This window comes from Geotrypetes seraphini, chromosome 1, assembly GCF_902459505.1.
Source record: "Geotrypetes seraphini chromosome 1, aGeoSer1.1, whole genome shotgun sequence".
NCBI classification, from domain to species: domain Eukaryota; kingdom Metazoa; phylum Chordata; class Amphibia; order Gymnophiona; family Dermophiidae; genus Geotrypetes; species Geotrypetes seraphini.
The window spans coordinates 526,475,060-526,491,534 of NC_047084.1; the positions used below are offsets into that span (position 1 = coordinate 526,475,060).

The window sequence follows — 16,475 nt, forward strand, 5'->3', positions numbered from 1 at the left end:
TGACTCTCAGGATGAACAGACTTGTCTAGCTGTATGCCTTGCATTTAGAACCAGAATGTCAAGAGAATCTGGCAGATATCACTGAAAAATAACCTCCATTTTGTCCCAGGCTGGGGAGACTACCAACCTCATCAAGAAACATACTGATACATCACTGTCCAAGCCCATTCCTAGTGCAACCTCTTATAGGAGGTATTTGGCCAGAGGGTGTACTACTCGCACAGGTACACGCCTTGCTCTGATTCATCACAGATCTCCTGTCCCCAAGAGCAGCAGTGGAGAGCTCAGAAGACCCAGTTATTTTCCCAGTCAAAGCAAGGGGCAGGCTTTTGACTGGCTCTAGGAGAGCATAGCTGCAATAAAATATCCATCCCAGACAGCCTACCAAGCAGAACAGAGGCTGAATTTACCATACCACCCCTACCCAAAAAAATGATGGTCCCTTGAAACTTTAGACCAATGAGTTCTGAAAATAGTCTGGATGGCTTATACCTTTCATTGGCAGATAATCCCTCCAAATTGCCTACTGAGGACATCAACGTTAAGCTCTTAATACTACAAATTGCCCTTTCACAGACCAATGCAGTTAAGCCTGTGCTACCAGGGAAAGAAGAGAAGAGATTATACTCCAAGTACTTACTGATCACAAAAAGGACAGGGGGATTTCATCCTATCCTAGACCTATGCCCAGGCTGGGCTCCTTAAAGGAGATTTGCAAGGCTGCAATGTGGTTTTCTGTTCTTACATTGACATCTCATTACTGCCTTTCTGACAACAGCTGGTTTGGTCAGACAATCCAATAGCACTTGTTTGGAGTCTAGAATCCAACTAACCCCCCCAGGCTCAGTTTGTTTGTTCCAGGCTGTTCCAAAATAACATTTTTGACCTTGCTACTTGTAGGCTTTTTCTTTTTCCCTGCTTTTCTGTTTTGTTTCAGACAACCTGATAAATAGGGATTCCCAAACATCAGTATATTCTACTGAATGTATCAAAAGTGACTTCATAGCCCTGGGACAGACGGTGAAGCAAATAGGTACACAGGCGGTGTTTTCATCGATCCTTGTTGTCTTGGGTAAAGGACAAATGAGAGAAACTTGCATCCTGGAGCTGAAATGTGTAGCTGCATGGATGTCGTCGATGTGAGCACTTTGGTCTCTTAGATCACAAAATGATTTTCCAAGACCTGCTCAGCAGAGATAGTGTTGTTAACAGAGTGCTGCAGGGATCTGTCCTTGGACCAGCTCTATTTAACATCTTTGTGAGTGATATTGAGGAAGGACTGTCTGGCAAAGTTTGTCTTTTTGCGGATGAACCCAAGTTCTGTAACAGGGTAGACACCCCAGAGGATGTGGATAACATGAGGCAGGATCTAGCAAAGCCTGAAGAATGGTCTGGTAATTAGCAAATAAGATTTAATGCTAAAAAAATCCTGGAAAATGGTATAGTATAGGAGATAAAGTACTTGAGTACAGAAGAGGAACAGGACTTGGTGGCGATTATGTCTGATGATCTCAATGTGGCAAAACAAGTAGAAAAGGTGGTAGTCGAAGCCAGGAAGATGGTTGGGTGCATAAGGAGAGGAATGGCCAGTAGGAAAAGGGAGGTGATAATGGCCTTGCATAAGTCTCTGGTGAGGCCCCATTTGGAATACTGGGTGCAGTTTTAGAGACTGCACCTTCAAAAAAGATAGCAATCCATAGGGCTGCTACAAAACTGGTTAGTAGTCTTTGTCATAAATCGTATGAGGATAGACTTAGAGACCTTAATATGTGTACTCTGGAAGAAAATCAGGAGAGAGGGGATATGATAGAGGCATTTAAATATCTCCATGACATTAATGTACAGGAAGTGAGTCTCTTTCAAATGAAGGAAAACTCCGGAAGGAGAAGGCATAGGATGAAGTTAAGAGGTGAAAGGCTAAGGAGTAATCTAAGGAAATACTTCTTTACAGAAAGGGTTGTAGATGCTTGCAAGTCTCCCAGTAGAGGTGATGGAGACAAAAATTGTATCTGAATTCAAGATAGAATGAGACAGGCATGAGGGATCTCTTAGGGAGAGGAGGAGATAGTGGATGTTGTGGATAGGCAGAATGGATGGGCCATTTGGCCTTTATCTTCTTTCATGTTTCTATATGATGTCCTCCTGCTTGTTCTCCAAGATAGCAAAGTTACTCACCTGTAGTAGGTGTTCTCCGAGGACAGCAAAGCTTTCTCAGATCCTCGCCTCCTCTCCTAGAAGTTTTATTCTATCATCTTTTCACACTACCCACAGGCGATACACTACAGCTCGAGTTCTCATGCAAGGTCCTTGGTATCACTATCGATTCCTCTCTCTCCCTCAATGACCACCTCAACTCCTTGGCAAAATCATGCTTTTTCAGCCTTCACATGCTGAGGAAAGCTAGATCCTACTTCAGCCAACAACACTTTGCCATCCTTGTCCAATCCATCATCCTCTCCAAACTAGATTACTGCAACGTCATCTACTTAAATCTATCAAAAAAAAAGTATTCTAAGACTCCAGCTAATCCAGAATACTGCAGCCAAACTGATCTTCTCAAAACGCAAGTCTGACCATGCCTCCCCACTCCTTGCCAAACTTCATTGGCTCCCAATAATCTCCAGAATCCATTTCAAATGTTCCTGCCTGGCTTTCAAGATCATTCACGGAATCCTGCCTCCTCTTATCCCACTATCTTTCAACTCCTCCAGTCCTGACTCCTCCAGAACTGCCCAAAGGCTTAAACTAGCCTTCCCCTCTCCACACGGCATCCACTATTCAGGCAAACTGGGAAAATCCCTTCTCTTCAAAATCACAGGTCTTTGGAACGACCTCACCACCCCGCTGCGGAACCTGAGCTCCCTTCAGTTATTCCGCAAACAACTGAAAACCTGGCTTTTCAGCAAATTGTAGCTCTATCCTTCCCCCCTTTCTCTCCCCCCTTCTACACATAAGTTCATGTAATCCTTTTTCTTCTTCTCTACCCACTATTTTAAGTTCTTGTAAACCGTGTCGAGCTCCATTCTCATGGAGATGATGCGGTATATAAACTTAAGGTTTAGATTAGATTAAATTAGATCTATAATAGAATGCCCTAGTCCCACGTGGCAGTGACAGGCAATAAGGTGTGCACATGCATAGACTCCTAGAAAAAATGCTGAAGAGCATCTCCCCAGGGTACTCTACAATATCAAATGATGCCACCCAGATGTGAGAATGTGTGTTCTGCTATCCTTGGAGAACACCTGCTACAGGTAACTTATGTTCAAAAATCCTAGGAAACTTCCCTTTTTATAAAAGCAACATGTGCCTTCATAAAATTACCCAGGGAATATAGGTGCACACGTTTTACACTGGAAGGAATAAAGCAAATTTACCTGTAGCAGGTGTTCTCCAAGGATAGCAGAACACACATTCTCACATCTGGGTGGCATCATTTGAAATGGCCTGCCAGTTCCTCATTAGTCCATTTTTTTCATTAATTATTTTAGTATGGTCTTATAATGTAACAATTGTAACTTATGTTCAAAAATCCTAGGAAACTTCCCTTTTTATAAAAGCAACATGTGCCTTCATAAAATTACCCAGGGAATATAGGTGCACACGTTTTACACTGGAAGGAATAAAGCAAAGTTACAATTGTTACATTATAAGACCATACTAAAATAATTAATGAAAAAAATGGACTAATGAGGAACTGGCAGGCCATTTTATTTTCCTGAAAGAAAACCATGGTAACTGGCCAAATTCTGATAGCCAAATATTTATTTATTAAAAAATAAATCCGACATCCAATGATAACACAACTTGGGGAAGTATCTTTGAAGCTTTTATAAAACAGGCACGTTGAATCTAGATGCCTTGATAGCTAAGGTGCCCCAACAAAGTTACCTTCTATGTGATAATTTTATATGCATTTTCTGTGAGGAAAAGCAGGCTTAACGTGTGGAGTTGTAAAAAAAACGTGGCTATAAACTTGCACCTACATAATGCAGTTACAAGCAAGTTATGCATTAGGCACCCTAGAAGATATAATGGGTGTAGAGCAAGTTGACACTGGCATATGAACATTTGATAAAATATATAAATACATGCATGGAGTACATGCCCACATTTGCATTTTCTTCAAAGCATGTGTAAATTTGTGCTTGAAGGACTAGGTTCTACTGGGGCTGATTCTGGATGCCAAATTTATCAAGAACATAGGTGCCCATACTGCTTTTATACAACAGGCATAAAAAAGAGATACCTTTTTGGAACTCTAACACAAGTGCTTTTTTTTTTTTTTAGAATATTACAACCTAGGATATGCCTGTTAATAAGAATTCATGTAGCCACCTAGATAAAATGTTTTTGGAATTCAAGAATGAAAATCCTGTTTTCAATGTTAACATTGTGGATTGAGAGACACAAGAGTATATGAAACAAACACCATTTACAACTATTCTTTTTTTTCCTTCAGTTCTAAACTTATCAAAAAAGAAAACACATAGAACTGTTTTGCTGCTTCTCTGCTAACAAGAAGAAATACTTAAAGACCAGCATTATACTGTGGCAATGCTGGGGTAATCCATATCTTTGGGAAAAATTAATACCTCTGAGCTTTCCAAGAATTGTCGTAAATCAGGATCTTGTAACAAGGTAGGATGCTTCACTGTGCGCTGTAGATACCTAATATAGAAAATTGTTAAATATCAGACATGGTGACACAGCAAGCTTCCAGATTAGAAATAACATTTAAAATTTGGAGAAAAAAAAACCCAAGTCAAGTTATCTTGTAATGAAAATATCACAGCTGTTTTTGTATGCGCTAAAATTATAAGCTCGAAAAGAAATGACGACCTCAAAAATCATAAAAATAATGTACAGCTGTGTAAACTGCAAGAAAAGTATATACAGTACAGTCATACCTCAGTTTGCGAGTAACGCGATTTGCGAGTGTTTTGCAAGACGAGCAAAACACTCTCGCAAATCTTGCCTCGCAAACCAACTTGATATGCGAGGCACTGCCCCCGAGAACCGGCATCGCCCCCTCACCCAAACCCTTACCACGATCGGGCACAGGCACGCAGCACCAACTCACAGGACGTGCCGGTGCCCAAAGATCCTGCCGCTGATTCTGCTGGGCCTTGAGCATCTGCGCATGCTCAAGGCCTTCTGGCTCTTGCTCTCTCCGAGATTCTAATGAGAGACACCGAGAATCTCATTAGAATCTCGGAGATAGCTGGAGCCAGAAGGCCTTGAGCATGTGCAGATGGCTCAAGACTAAGCAAAATCAGCGGCAGGCTCTTTGGGCACCGGCACATCCTGTGGGTTGGTGCTGCATGCTGGTGCCTGATCACGGTAAGGGTTTGGGCGGGGGGGAGACATTGGTTCTTGGGGGCAGGGTGGACGCGCGCCAGTGGCCTTGGGGGAGGGGGGATTGTGTCTTTTTTGGGATGTGGAACGAATTGCCTGCGTTTCCATTGTCTTCTAAGGGGAAATGTGCTTTGATATACGAGCACTTTGGTTTACGAGCATGCTTCTGGAATGAATTATGCTCGCAAACCAAGGTTCCACTGTACTGAGACTTGAATACGTGTAAATGAAGACAACGTATTAGAGAGTATCTATTTCCAAAATCTTTGTACACAGTAAAAATGATCTCATATATAATATTCTAAATTCAAATACAAGAGGCATATTTCTTAACGTTAAATCAAAGTATTTTCACTAATACAATTATAGTGTATACCATATATACTCGACTATAAACCAAGATTTTGGGGCCAAAAAATGGCCACAAAATAGGGGTCTCGGTTTATATTCAAGTCCACCAGAAAGCCAATGCTTTTGTACTCCATTTACAATGACTGGCGCTGCTCTCCTACATGCACCCGTCCCCCCCCTGGAGCTGCTCTCCTGCAAGCTCCTCCCCCATGACTGATGCTACTTTTCTTATTCCCCCCGATGATTGGCACTGCTGAACTATCCTCCACTCTACCCTGCTGCCATCGCAGCTTTCTCCTTACCAGTTCCAGTGCTGAATAAAGACCTCCAAGTAGCTGTTCAGCTACGGCCTCTCTCCACCGACGTCAATGCTCTATCCTGGGCCAATGCGGGGTCTTGAGCATCTGCACATGCTCAAGGCCCGACAGCTCCTGTCCCCTCCAAGAAGGTGGGAGCCAGCAGGCCTTGAACGTGCTCAGATGCTTAAGGCCCCACACCGGATCAGAATGCACTGCAGCGGTTAAGAGCTTTCTTCAAGGTTTTTGGATCAGCTTTCTTAAGCACCAGCGATAAGGCACTCTGTCTCTGTGGCTGTTGTGCAAGCAAATGGTTGTGCAGCAATGTCTAGGTACCCGGCTGCAGGCAAAGCCCCCGACGGAGCAGGAACCTGCAGAATGGGTAGAGGTAGATAAATTGAAGTTCGTAGCTTCTTACAGTTCCACTGTGTCCATTTGTAGCCGTGTTTCCTGGTCTAGTGCTCCATTGGGGTGTGTAGAGGTGTGTGTGTAAAGGCTATTCTAAGTTCTCCAGTTTACATTTTCAGAGATCCTTTCTCCAAATTTATTACAGTTTTCCCGTGTCTCTTTTCTTACCCTGTTCTTTCTAGTGAAAGAACAAAAACCAACTCTTAAGATCAGAGTGGCTCCTGCTTAAGTGTATGTAGTTTTAATTTTGTGTTGAACTCTGGGAATACTGAAAATGAGTTCAGTAAAATTGACTTGTGTTTCTGGCCTAGTTTGGGTCTGTGGTGCTGTGCTAGCATAGCTTTGAACCTGGGATTCCTGAATTTAGCTGTCCCTAAACTGAAGTGGACCACTGCATACAGGTTTCCTGTGCTTGGGGAAGATGTCTGGCAAGCATCATGGATTAAAAGTCCCAGAAAGGCGAGTTAAGTCATTCCATCTCTTAACCAGAAGTTCAATTTCCAAACCTGTATAAAAAGGCACTAAGCACTGGGGGTACTAAAATCTACACTGTGAAGTTAATAAATGTATTAAAACTTGGGGAAGGGGGGGATAAGGGGTAAGGAACAGGGGGGGTTATGGTGAGAGGGATTGTTTATCTAAATAGATATTGTTTAAACTTCTGTCATTGTAAATCTATTGTGATTTTGCGCTAATAAAAATATTTAAAGTAAAAAAAAAAAAAATGGTGTTAACTTATGGCGAGGATGTCTAGTCTTTGTAGACTCTCACCAGGACCACCCAAATATTTAATCTTGGTTTATATTTGAGTCAACTTTGTTTCCTTCTTTTTGGGAGGAAAAGGTCACCTCGGTTTATTTCAGATTGGTTTATATTTGAGTATATACGGTATATATTTTCTATTTCAGTTTCAAAAACTGGTGTGTAATAAGTCCTGATATCCTTACATTATGGGGTTCTTTATCTAAAGGTGTGCTAACCAATTTGGTGCACACTAAATGCTAAGACACCCATAGGAATATAAAGCACAGTTACTTACCGAAACAGTTGTTTTTTTTTTTTTTGTAAATAATTTTTATTCTTTTTTAAATTCTTACATCAAGTGAAATACATGTATTACATTCAATTATGAAGAAACACTTGAAATTATCAATAAATGTTCTTACATTGTAAATTAAAGAAACCCTTTATCAAAATTTTATATCATATTATTATTACAATATTTTTCCCTTCCCTACCCCCTCTATATGTTCTATACATGTGTTATGATATCTGATCAGTAGAATAATTTGTCAATGGTCCCCATATTTTATTAAATTTTTTAATATAACCTTGTTGTAATGCCATTACTTTTTCCATTTTATATATATGACAAATTGAATTCCACCAGAAAGTGTAATTTAATTTAGTGTAATCTTTCCAATTCTGAGTAATTTGCTGAATGGCGACCCCTGTTAGAATTAATAAAAGTTTATTATTGTTAGCTGATATCGGACTCTGTGTTCTCATTGTTGTTCCAAATAATATTGTATCATATGATAGTCCAACATGATTTTCTAATAATTTATTAATTTGGGGCCAAATTAATTTCCAAAAGGAATTAATACAGGGACAAAAGAATAATAAATGATCTAATGTCCCCACTTCTATCTTACAATGCCAGCATCTATTAGATCTACTACTATCTAATTTCTGTAATCTTGTAGGGGTCCATAAAACTCTATGTAATAAAAACATCCATGTTTGACTCATAGATGCTGACCTTGTAGTATGTATTCTCCAGGACCAAATTTTTGCCATTGAGATGCAGAAATTGTCTGTCCTATCTCAATACTCCAAATGTCCCTAAGTCCTGTTCTCTTTTTTTTGTTTGAAAATTCATATATAATCTTATACCATTTTGCAGCTTGGTGTCCTAGAAAATCTGCTTGAAAACAAAGGATTGGCAAACTATATTGATTATTAAGATTCTTCCATTCAGGGAACCCTTCCTGAATAGCCTGCTTCAATTGCATCCATTTAAAATATTGTGTTTTTTCTAATCCAAATTTTTGTTGCAATTGTGAAAAACTAAGCAGTGATCCATTTATTATTACATCTTTTAAAGTACGTATACCTGCTATTATCCATTGTTTCCATACTATTTTAAATCCACCAATTTTGATCCTGGAGTTTACCCAAATAGATTGATTTAAAGATTTAGCCAATGGATTTGTTGATAAATTGCTTATAAATCTTAATGTTTTCCATGTATCTATTAGAATTCTATGATCTTTATAACTCCTGGGCATTGTTATACTAATGAAATGTTCTGGATGTAAAGGGAACATGAGACGCCATTCTAAATATAACCAATCAGGTACATTTTCCATGAGATCTGGGAGGATCCAATACATACCCTGTCTTAAAATATAGGCTTGATGGTACCTATAGAAATTTGGAAAATTTACCCCTCCCTCCTTAATTGTTTTTTGTAATGATGCTAAAGCGATTCTGGGTCTTTTCCCAAACGAAACAAATTTTGTTAGTATACTGTTTAACTTTTTATAAAATGACCCCTGAAAAAATATTGGGATCATACTCATTTGATAACAAACCACAGGTAAAATCATCATTTTAATTGTTTGAACTCTTCCCCACCAAGAAAGATGTAAAGGATTCCATTGCTCGCACATTTCTGTTATTTTCTTTAATAAAAGTTTTTCATTCTCTTTTACTGTGTCATCAATTGTATTTTTTATAAGAATACCTAAATATTTTAGTCCTTCCTCTTTCCATTTAAATGAATATGAATCAAATAATCCTTTGGTACAATGGATATTAATTGGAAGAACTTCAGATTTTTCCCAATTGATTTTATATCCAGAAAACTTTCCAAACTTTTCTATTAAGTTAAGTAGATCTGGAATGGTGTCTTCTGGTTCTCTTAAATATAATAAAATATCATCTGCATACGCAGATAATTTAAATTCCCAATTAGAAAATGTGATTCCCTTTATTCCCTTAGTTTGATTTATTGCAATTAATAAGGGTTCCAGAACGATATCAAAAAGTAAGGGAGATAAAGGACAACCTTGTCTAACTCCCCTTAGCAAGTTAAATTTATCAGATAAGTTATTGTTTATATTTAATCTTGCTCCAGGGGAGCTATATAATGTTTGAATCATTTTAATAAAACCAGGTCCTACACCAAACCATTCTAGAGCTTGATACATGAACTTCCATTCTACTCTATCAAATGCTTTTTCTGCATCTAATGATATTAGAAAAGCTGGATCATTCAAATTTTTTGCTAAATTTAAAGAATGAAATGCTAATCTAGTGTTATGTGAAGAGTGTCTTTTAGCAACAAATCCTGTTTGATGTACATCAATGATAAAAGGAAGAGCTTTTGCTAGCCTTATAGCTAGCACTTTAGCAATTAATTTAGCATCTACATTCATCAAAGATATAGGCCTATAGTTTGTTATCAATGTCGGATCCCTGTTTGGTTTTGGCAAGACAATTATAACAGAATCAGCCATAGTTCCTGATATATTTCCATTATTCATTTGATATTGGTATAAATTTAATAGATAAGGTAATAAAGTATTTTGAAATGTTTTATAATATTCAACAGTATATCCATCTCCACCTGGAGCGGATCCAACTCTAAGAGCCTTCAATGCTGATTCTATTTCTTTTAAAGATATATGTTCTTCTAAGCTTCTTTTTATATGATCCGGAACATTTGGTCCAATAAATGAATTTAAAAACTCTAAACCATCTTGTTCTTTATTTTCATAAGTATTAGAAGTATATAAATCCTTATAAAAATCAAGAAATTGTTTTATAATTTCTTCAATGTTGGTGTGTGTATTGCCCTGCTTATCTTTAATTGCAATTATTTTAGTTTTTCTTTTTTTTGCTTTAATAAAATTTGCTAACAATCTTCCAGCCTTATTTGAATTTCCATAATACTGTACTTGTCTATAGAACATATCTTTTCTTACAAATTGAGAAGAAATCTCATTATATTTAACTTTTGTTTTTAATAATTTCTGTAATGTATCATGTTCCCATTTTATAATTAATTTATGTTCTAGTAATTTAATTTCTTGCTCCAATTCTATAAATTGTTTTTTAAGTTGTTTTTTATTATATGCGGAATATGATATAATATTTCCTCTCATTGTTGCTTTATAAGCATCCCATAAAATTTCAATATTTATGTTGTCTGAATTATTAATTTGAAAAAATTCATCCATTTTTACTTTAATATCTTCTATAAAGTTCATGTCTGCAAGCAAAGCATTATCAAATCTCCAAATTGGTTTAGAAAAAACTGATATATCATCCTGCAGATCAACCCAAACACCAGCATGATCTGAAATAATTATAGGATCAATAATTGCTTTTATCACTCTTTGTGCAATATTATTAGAAACAAATATATAATCAATTCTTGAAAAGGATTTATGGACCTGAGAACAAAAAGAATATTCCTGATCATTAAAATGAAGGATACGCCATATATCAACTAAATCACAAGATTGTATCAAATTGTCTAATCCTAATGATTTCATAATTTTACTTGGTTTTTTATCCAAAATAGGATCCATTACAGCATTGAAATCTCCAGCTACTATTAAATTAGAAGCAGCCAGTGGTAGTAATATCTGTTGAATATTTTTGAAAAACTCCATTTGATTTGAATTAGGAGCATATAAATTAAATAAATCCAGGGTTGTATTTCTCAGATTCATTTTAATATGTACCCATCTTCCTAGTGGATCAAATTTTATTAATTTGAAATCTGCTATGAATTTCTTATTTATGAGAATAGCTACTCCCGCTTTTTTACCAATAGCAGGTGCAAAAAAACATTTGGACACCTAACCCCCTATTAGTTTATTAGATTCAAGTCCTGTCAGATGGGTCTCTTGTATGAAATATATGTCAGCGTTTTGCTTATGAAGAAAATTCAGTATTCTCTTTCTTTTGATTGGATGGTTAAGACCATTGACATTAAGATAATAAATTTTAAGAGCCATCTAAATTAATAAGTAATGTTTGAATTAGAACTCTATAATAAAAGTTTAGATCAGACATCCACACATGTTTAATATTTATTCCTTTTCTTATTATCAATTCCTTACTTATATCTAATTCCATTCCCCTTTTCCCATCCCCCTCCCATCCCTCCCCAATTAACAAAAGTTGTGTACACTTGGCCTCACGCATATCAAGATCAGCAATAACACACTCCAAGAAGACCTTAAAACTTTCAATATTCAATTTAAGTCATCTGAATATTAAAATTATATTAAAATGTAAGTAATAATTCATATATTTTAGTAATCATGAATTAACTAAATAAATTTCATATATATTTCTTAATATATCAAAATTTTTATATTCAATATTATTAAATCTTTAATATCTTTTTATTATTATATATATATTTCTTTTTTTTTTTTTTCCCCCTGTTAAATATAAATTGTTTATTGTAAAAACAAATAAATATATATTGTTTATCTTTACTTGCAGCTTTGTCTCTGGTTTTACAGCCTTTTTAATGTGTTTCTTTGCATCCAGTAGTGCAAGCCGATGGTTAGAGTCCAAGCAAAGATCTTTGATTTATGCCTCAATTGAATCTGCGACCAAAATTAGCTGCTTGGTTTTGGCAGAAACTGAAAGCATTAATGAAATCACAGACAGATATTGTTTATCTTTACTTATATTCTAAAACTTTAAAACGTTTCCCCCTTTTTTTTTTTCCCCTGTTTTTTTTTTTTTTTCATCTTTTACTTTATCATCGTGATATTATTAATATGGGAGTATAATGTTATGTGAAAAGTGATTCCACGAGCAAAGATTCCTCCCCCCTACGAGAGATCACCACGAAACCACACACCAGCTATTATGTATTTTTCTCTTTTTGTCTATCTCTCTTCCTCTCTCTTCTCTTTTTCCTTTTCTTTTCTTTACTGTCCTTATCTTCTTTCTTCTTTTTTTCCCTTGAAGGAGAACAGTTTAAATAGGTCTTTACAAGTTTCCCTTTTCTTGTAGTTCAAGTTCTAATATCCTTTTCCTTCTTTTTCTTCTTGTATTTTATGGAGTAAGTTCATATTATGTTCCGGTGTATGTAGAAAAAATCCATTTCCTGTTTCCTTTTCGCACAGACTTTCGGGATTCTGAGTTTTTAAGTTTTAAAACTTTTGAGAGAGAGTAGAGGGAAAACAAATCCAACAAACCTTTTCTTATTTGCGGTGTGTAATTCCGCAGCAACCCCCCCCAGAAGAGAGAAATCCCACACGAAGAACCACTCCCCTCATTCATTTTTTTTTTTTCCCCCCATATTTCATCATTCTATTTTATCAGAAATCAATTTGCAGAATAGTCTTTTAAATATAATTAAATATTTTTTATATTAAATCGTTCAATTTCCTGTCTATTTTCTTTCTTTTCATATCATATATTATTACATCTATTTTGTTAACTCTCTATTATATAAATTGTATTTAAGCCTTTTAATAAATTTCATTTGCATTTTAGAATGTTTATTACATTCTAGTTCTACTGTAAGAGAGACGTTAGAAAAGAATACATTTGAAGCTAATCTAAGCATTCTAAATCGTTGTATTTTAAAACACAGAAATCTTTTCCTTTAAAATAAAATAAAATAAAATAAAATCATTCATTTTTTTTTTTTTTTTGCTATATAATCAATATATGCTATATAATCAATATATGTTAATATAATTCAATTTTCATAATTTCTAATCAATATATTTAAAGACATATTAATCAAATTAGGATGACATAGGCACTTCTTGAGTTTGAATAAATCTTTCTAGTTTCTCTGCATCATCAAATGTTAAAGTTTTGTTTCCGATGGTAACCTTCATGTTTGCAGGATACATTAAACCAAATTTTGCTCCCAATTCTCTTAGCTTTGGTCTCAATTCCAACAGCTTTTTTCTTTTTATTGCTGTGTTTTTAGCGAAGTCAGGAACAAAATGGATGTAAACATCTTGATATTTAAGTCCTTTATTTTGTTTTGCTAGCTGAAGTATTTCTAAGACCTGTTGGTGGCGCAATAGTTTGAATATAAATGGCCTTGGCAGATGTTGATTTTCTCCTTTTTTCATAGGCACTCTATGTGCCCTTTCTACCTCTATGGGATAGTTTGTTTTTATCGGAAGTAGTTTGGGAAGCAGATTTTCAATAAAGGCTACCGGATTTCCCTTCTCTGCTCCTTCTGGTAATCCAATCAAACGGACATTACTTCTTCTTTCTCGGTTCGAATAATCTTCAATTTCTTTAGTAAGTAGATCTATTTTTTTCCTATCTGCTCGACTGCAGCATGCTTCTTCTTCTACAATCATCATTCTTTCTTCTAGGTTATTAGATTTTAATTCCAGGAGATCCATTTTTTTGTTTAATGTGGAAACTTCCTCCGATATATTCGTTACTTTTTTAGTTAAAATTGATAACATTTCTTTTATTTCTTTCAGTTCTTTTATTACTTCTACATCTGCCATCTTTAAGCCTGACTCCTGTTCCGGTTTTGCTCTCTTACTGCTTCCAGACATCGCAAAGTCATTCTTGTTTTGTTTTCCTGTTGCCATCCTTTTATCTTATATTCTTTATTTAGTCTAAGCACTTTTTTTTTTATTCAATTTTAAATCTTTTTGACTTTTTCCGGACTTTCAAGGTCTTTTCTCTGGAGCTCACTTATTAGCCGACCTTCCTCATGCGCGTCCAAGCCACGCCCGACTGAAACAGTTGTTATCCAGGGACAGCAGGCAGATATTCTCAACATATGGGTGACGTCACTGACGGAGCCCCGCAGCGAACAGCCTCGAAAGCAAACTTTCTTGAAGATCTTTGAGCTTTCGAATGCTGCACCGCGCATGTGCACATGCCTTCCCGCCCAAACTAGGGGGCGCGTCTCCTGTGAGGATCCTCAGTTCAGATACCTAGCTAAGAAGCCTACCAGGGGAGATGGGAGGGTTGTGAGAATATCTGTCTGCTGTCCCTGGATAACAACTGTTACGGTAAGTAACTGTGCTTTATCCCAGGACAAGCAGGCAGCATATTCTCGACATATGGGTGACCTCCAAGCTAAGCAAAATGGGATGGAGGGAAAGTTGGCAATTTAAGAAAAAAGATTTTGCAAAACAGATTGGCCAAAATGGCCATCCCTCCTGGATAGAGTATCCAGACAGTAATGAGAGGTGAAAGTATGAACCGAGGACCAAGTGGCAGCCTTGCAGATTTCCTCAATAGGAGTTGATCTGAGGAAAGCTACAGACGCCGCCATAGCTCGAACTTTGTGGCCTGTCACTCGACCCTGCAGAGGAAGACCAGCCTGAGCATAGCAAAAAGAGATGCAAGCAGCCATCCAGTTGGAGATGGTACGCTTCGAGATAGGACGTCCCAACTTATTCGGATCAAAGGAGATGAAAAGTTGAGGAGATGTTCTGTGAGGTTGAATGCGTTGGAGGTAGAAAGCCAAGGCAAGTTTGCAGTCCAAAGTATGAAGTGCCGCTTCTCCAGGCTGAGAATGAGGCTTTGGAAAAAATACTGGCAGAACAATAGATTGATTGAGGTGAAATTCTGAAACAACTTTAGGTAAGAATTTAGGATGAGTACGGAGGACCACCTTGTCATGGTGAAAAACTGTGAAAGGTGGGTCCGCAACCAAAGCTTGTAACTCACTGACTCTTCGAGCAGATGTGAGGGCAACCAGGAATACAGCTCTCCAAGTGAGATACTTGAGGTGAGCTTTGTCAAGTGGTTCAAAAGGAGGCTTCATCAGTTGAGCCAAAACAACCTTAAGATCCCAAACCACTTAAGGCGGTTTAAGTGGTGGATGAAGATTAAAAAGTCCTTTCATAAAGCAGGATGTACAGAGAGAGGTTTCCCATCAAGAGGCTGATGAAAAGCAGCAATAGCACTGAGATGGACTCGAATAGATGTAGACTGAAGTCCAGATTGTGACAGGTGAAACAAATAGTCCAGCACAGATGCCAAGGAGGAAGATATTGGCTGCAGCTGATGTGTGGAACACCAAGCAGAAAATCTAGTCCATTTCTGGCTGTAACACTGACGAGTGGACGGTCTCCTGGAAGCAAGTAAAATATCTTGAACAGACTCAGAAAAAAGAGAAGAGTCTGTCAGGTAGAAAGGTACTAAGCTGTCAAGTGTAGAGACTGCAGATTGGGATGAAGTAAGGAACCTTGACTCTGAGTGAGCAGAGAAGGAAAAATTGGAAGAAGCAGAGGCTCCCTGGTGCCAAGTTGAAGTGGAAGGGAGTACCACGGTTGTCTGGGCCACCGAGGAGCTATCAGAATCATGGTGGCGTGCTCTGACTTTAGTTTGACTAGAGTCCTGAGAATCAGAGGAAATGGAGGAAAGGAATAAAGGAACTGAGCCCTCCAGTCCAGGAGAAACGCATCCGCTTCGAGACGTTGAGGAGTGTAAATGCGGGAACAAAACTGAGGCAGTTTGAAGTTGAGAGGGGACGCAAAAAGATCTATCTGGGGGGTCCCCCAGCGGGCAACAATTTGACAAAGTGTGGGAGAATCGAGTGTCCATTCGTGAGGCTGTAGAAGACGATTCAATTTGTCCGCTAAACAATTGTGTTGACCCTGAATGTAGACAGCTCTGAGGAAGATGTTGTGAAGAATTGCCCAATGCCACAGCTTCAGAGCCTCCTGACAGAGGGAGTGAGATCCCATCCCTCCCTGTTTGTTGACATAATACATGGCCACTTGGTTGTCTGTCCGAACAAAAACCACCAGGTCGTGAAGGAGATGCTGAAAAGCTTTGAGAGCATAGAAGATTGCTCTGAGTTCCAACAGATTGATATGACACTGATGGTCTGTTGAAGTCCATAGACCCTGAGTACGGAGACCATCAACATGGGCTCCCCAGGCGTAGGCGGACGAATCGGTTGTAAGAACCTTCTGATGAGGGAGATTGTGGAATAGCAAACCTCTGGAAAGATTGGAAGAGAGCATCCACCAACGGAGAGACTTCTGCAACAAAGGAGTTATTGTAATTTGTTGAGAT

The 16,475-nt window shown here is 37.6% G+C and overlaps 1 protein-coding gene across 2 annotated transcripts in view; it reads right to left on the reverse strand.

The window, feature by feature from the left end:
• The window catches only part of SNX2 (sorting nexin 2), a 162,000-nt gene that overhangs the window by 66,568 nt on the left and 78,957 nt on the right, over window positions 1-16,475 (reverse strand). For both annotated transcript variants that reach the window (XM_033929011.1, XM_033929010.1), the window contains exon 8: window positions 4,596-4,671. In XM_033929011.1, coding sequence (XP_033784902.1) covers window positions 4,596-4,671 — 76 coding nt within the window. The remainder of the gene's footprint in view (window positions 1-4,595; window positions 4,672-16,475) is intronic.